Below are 5,253 nucleotides of genomic sequence, written 5' to 3'. Positions count from 1 at the left end.
TAGTCTCTCTCTCTCTCTCTCTCTCTCTCTCTCTCTCTCTTCACACAAACACACACACACAAACACACACACACACACACACACACACACACACACACACACACACACACACACACACACACACACACACAGAGCCTTTGTTGCACAGCTCGTGGAGGGAGGTTTCTTGCAGGCAGGCAGGCGGAGGTGAGAGGCGCTCTCTCTCACAGATGGTAACTCTGGCATCAGATGGAATTTATATAAGAGTGGTTCTGATTACATGCCAAACCACCACAGTGTGTGTCTGAATGCTTGTGTGTGTGTGTGTGTGTGTGTGTGTGTGTGTGTGTGTGCGCACGAGTGCTGGCATGCATACCACTACATAAATCAGTATTTGTGTTTTGTTTTGTTTTGTTGTATCTCTGTATCATGTGCATCGTGTTTACTTGTTTGGGTGTTGTCTAGTTATGAATGTGTGCTCCTGTGTGTGTGTGTGTGTGTGTGTGTGCGCGCACGCGTTTGTATTTCTAAGACTGTGCAAATCAAATGCAATCATTAACCTCACCACAAGAGGGCGCATTTGGGGACTAAACCGAATAAAAAACCTATTATGAGGTCGAAGCATGAGTTAAACTCCTAAGAAAGGTTGGAATACCATAATGATGGCGACTCAGTCGTTTATGAATAGCAAGACAGAGTGAAAGCATGGGGGATGGAGAAACGGAGTGATATGTTGGAAGTGGGTGTTATCGTGTTTTTCCCCTCCTTCTCATCGTCGTCGTCGTCCTCTTCCTCCTCCTCCTCCAGCGTCTGATCTCCCCACACAAGGCCTTCAGGGGTTAATTAGGCAATCCTGATAACAGCACACTCATGAAAACGAGAGCATGCTGCCTCTTTTTCTTTCTCTCTCTCTCTCTCTCTCTCTCTCTTAGTCAGTAACTTCTTTTTTTGTTAAAAAGAAAGACAGTAAACTTCAGTGTTCAGTTTTGGTTTGGAACTTGTGTAGAGTCTGTGAGCACATGTGCTAGGCATGTTTTGTTTGAGATTGAGGATAGTCATGGTGATGAAGTTTGCCCTCCTGCTTCATGTCACTTAGCACTTCATAATATACACTCAGGAAAAAAAATTGTGAAGTGCAAAGGTTCAGTGTAGCTCAGACCAAAATAATACGTAAAAGTGTATAACATTTAAATCCAGAGCAATTTACATTTTTCTTTTATACAATTGAGGAATAAAGGGCCAAGATCAAGAACTCAGCAGTGGCAGCTTGGTGGTGCTGGGATTTGAGCCCATAACCTTCCAATCAGAAGTGCACATCAACATCTACCACTTTCTCATTTAGCATGACATATACTTATATGCTAGCAGATGATAGTTCAGCACATGTTCATATATTTGCAGTGTAAAAAGTGACATTTGGAAGGAGTTTCCATGTCCAGCACAAGCTTTTGAACATCAACACATCAATATCATGTGACTAATTCTATAAATTACTTTCTAATGAATATTTAGACTGAGATCGTAATGGTTGATGGTCAACAACATACTTTCATCAAGCATACAGTCTAGCAACTGCTGTTCAGTGGTTATCGACGTACCCCTTGTTCAGTACATCAAGTGTGTTACTGTCCTCTACCATCTCTCCCACAGAAGAGTTACTAGTTTAACCAGGGTTGCCAGGTTTAAACAATTTCCAGCCCATGCATGAAAAAAAAACCCACACACCTGACCTTTAACTAGCCCATAGAAACCCTGGACATTGGAAAACAAAGACACATTTAGTTACAGTGCAGTTTTTGCATTATACAATTATTTGCAACTTAATAAAATACTTAACTTGCGCTCATGAATTGTTTGTTCAAATATATTTTTGAGGTTTTTAGAAACTTCTTTTAGGTACGTCTCATAATAATCAGAGTTTAATGGTTTGAATTTTGCATTTGCTTTATACACTGTGTTTATGTTTTCTGTTTATTGGTATGAATTTCTTTATGATTTTGCTTATTATCCGAAGGTGCATTGAGAGTGCACGCTATAATATCTTTACAAAAGCAATATTTATCTTTGTCTATAAAAATAATAACAAAAATAACAATAATAATGATAATAATATAATAATTATTAGTAATATAATAATTAATAGTAATACAATCTGCTTTGCCATTTCTTCTTTCTCCTTCAGAGACTAAAAGAGGGAGAGGAGAGAGAGAGAGAGAGAGAGAGAGAGAGAGAGAGAGAGAGAGAGAGAGAGAGAGAGAGAGAGTGATGGAGACTGAAGCTGCCTACACAGTGTGGATCTTTTATTCATACTGGATTAAAAATGGATGCACACTTTACCTTAGACGGACCCTGCTTTGACAATAACAGAGAGCTCAATCGGTGTTTTGCCAGCACTTTGGGAGTAAAGGGACGGAGTGGGAGGGTGGGGTTGGGGAGTCAGGGTTTGTGTGTGTGTGTGTTTGTGTGAAAATGGAGGGGGGAACTTGTTGGGCCAACACTGGCTTTTTCTTTAAGTGTAAAATCGGATGAGGAAATTCTGCCTCTCGGACTTGGCGTAATGTAAGGGAGTGTGAAATTAAAGGGCGCATGAATAAGAGTGGGCCAGCATTGTGTGGCGCCGGCTCGCTTATCGAAAAATTCAGACAACTGGAACATCGAAAGCCCCCAAACTTGTAGCAATCCCCTTTGTGTTGCGGCCTGAGCAGACATTGTAGTATTTGAAAGCTGCTGAGACTCTAAAGCCAAACTCAAAACGCTTATAAATCCTGTCTTTTTCAGCCCGACACAGCACTGTGTGTGTGTGTGTGTGTGTGTGTGTGTGTGTGTGTGTGTGTGTGTGTGTGTGTGTGTGTGTGTGTGTGTGTGGATGATATCCACAATGCATTCCTGCCACACCTTTAATGCAGCCTCTTTACATGCAGTGGACCTCGCCGGCTGCTATTTTAAACCCCATGTTAATTTGATTTAGTGCTTTTCAAATTGAATTGAGAAAAATGGAGAGCAAATGTACTGTTATTAATGTCCTAAAGTAGTGTGCAGCCGAGAGTGTCTGGCTTTGCTTTAAGTGGACGGACCCGATAAGAGAGCACCGATATGATAGGCACGTAATCTGCATCTCTCATGCGAGCTTGTGTGGCCTAATAGGGGCTTTTGTGTACAACACAGCGGTGATCAGATCCAATATGCAGTGCAGCAAAGAAACTTCAGGAGTGTGAGGAAAAGTCAATATCTTGGAGTGGCTGAGATTGTTTTCTTTAAAAAGAAACAGAAAAAAAGAACAGAAATCCAAAAACTGGAACGAGATCTCCTACATTAGGAGCGTTATCACTTGCACATAGCCGAAGAGTTACTGTTGAAATGTTATAAAACAGATTTGCATTCAGTCTGTCTGCTTTGTATGGCTGGTTATTAAACAAAAAAGTTGAAAGCCCACAATGTACCATCTACTAAGTTTTGTTTTTATTTGAGGGTTCAGACCCTCACAAATTCTCTATACAACAGTCTCAGATGTCATTTAGATGAGAACAATGCATTGATATAGAAAATATATGCATAAATGTACAATTTATAGACAATTACTATATTTTATAGTATAGTTAAAATATTCTTTTGCCTTAATTTTATTGTAAGACTCATTGCTAATGTAATTTTACAGTATTCAGCTTTATTTATTTATTTATTTATTTATTTATTTATTTATTTATTTATTTATTTACTCTTACTGTAAACTTTACAGTATCTTACTTATTCATACTGCTTTGACTAACGACAGCTCATATTTACATTACCTTCTTATTCACCTCATTTTATTCTTGGCAAATTATTATTATTATTATTAATAATAATAATAATAATAATAATAATAATAATAATAATAATAATAATAATAATAAAAGCAAGCAATATACATAGATCAATAAATAAATGTATCATTTTTATCAGTGCCTGATCAATCAAATCAAATTTTCCGTTGGCTTACGATTCCATATGCATTAAATTCTTTTCTGAATTATTATTTTTCTGAATTATAATGAATGAACCTTTTTATTGATTGTTTTATAACATATACAGCCTATAAGATAACTGTATCCCTCTATCCTGCAGGTCAGAAGCCATTCCAGTGTCGGTACTGCCCATATAGCGCCTCACAGAAGGGCAACCTAAAGACCCATGTACTGTGTGTCCACCGCATGCCCTTCGACAACAGCCAGTATCCGGATCGACGCTTCAAACGCTCACGAATTGAGTCTGATGCATCTTGCAACCCTGAGGATGGAAACGTTCCCTTCACTGGCCAGAGGGGAACAGGGGAAGGATTCGCTTTTGTGAGTGACATGGCCCAAACTTTATCCAGGGATTCCGAGAAGCTGTAAGGCCTCGCAGTGTCATCAATACCCATCGAGAAGCTGGTGAACAGTTATTTTTTTCCATGATTGATAGAGAAAAGCTGAAAAGTGAACTGCTACAAATCTAGTATCTAACCTGATTTCAGCCACAGCAGGCATTTGTAGTGATCAGGTGTTCCATGAATATGATGCGTGCTCGTAAAGAGTGAACAGGCGGTCTATGATTATAAATCACAGAAATCATTGCCTGATCAGTGTGAAACTCAATCTGTAGCATTACTGTTGTAACCTGAAATGATATTACAAAGGATTAGTCAAAAAGATGAAGAACAAGAAGAGAAAAAAAAAAAAGGACAGTCACTTGAATCCAGTCACTTAAAATGACTTTTGTCCCGAAAATAATGCTTTTATCAGAAAAATGATCCATGTGAACGATTCAGTGATAGTCAAAGAAGGAGGATAGATGGAAGAGGGCTGGCGCACACACCCTTCACGAACATGACACCACCGGTGGCCATTTGCCCAGCGCCACTGACGAGAGCGGATGGAGGCAGTGGATGGAAAGAGCGAGGGGGGGTTGGGGGGTGGTGATGATGGGGTGGAGACGACGGGAGGTGGGGGCCTTGGTGCCAGTCTGACTGGAGCTGTCATTGCAGAGGAAATCAATTCACCTCCTCCACCATTGCCCCAACACACACACACACACACACACACACACACACACACACACACACACACACACACACACACACACACGTCATTTAGAGTCGGCCCCCAGAACTGCCCAGCAAACCCCCCCTCTTCATATCTTCCCTCTCTCCCTTACACTAAAATCAAGATGACCACCAACAGAAGAAGAAAAAAATCAATGAAATGTATTTACAGGCCCCATTAGAGTCAAAAGTGTGTTATTTGGGCAGTTACAGTG

The 5,253-nt window shown here is 40.0% G+C and overlaps 1 protein-coding gene across 4 annotated transcripts in view; it reads left to right on the top strand.

The window, feature by feature from the left end:
* znf536 (zinc finger protein 536) overlaps window positions 1-5,033 on the top strand; it is a 183,609-nt gene extending 178,576 nt beyond the window's left edge. For all 4 annotated transcript variants that reach the window (XM_083549851.1, XM_083549853.1, XM_083549852.1 and 1 more), the window contains one exon: window positions 4,084-5,033. In XM_083549851.1, coding sequence (XP_083405977.1) covers window positions 4,084-4,352 — 269 coding nt within the window. In that variant the 3' untranslated portion in view covers window positions 4,353-5,033. The remainder of the gene's footprint in view (window positions 1-4,083) is intronic.
* Window positions 5,034-5,253: the final 220 nt, after the last annotated feature.

Source organism: Silurus aristotelis (assembly GCF_946808225.1).
Source record: "Silurus aristotelis genome assembly, chromosome: 9".
Taxonomy (NCBI): Eukaryota; Metazoa; Chordata; class Actinopteri; order Siluriformes; family Siluridae; genus Silurus; species Silurus aristotelis.
Note: the sequence above shows the minus strand (reverse complement) of the source record. Positions and strands in the feature narration are given on the sequence as shown.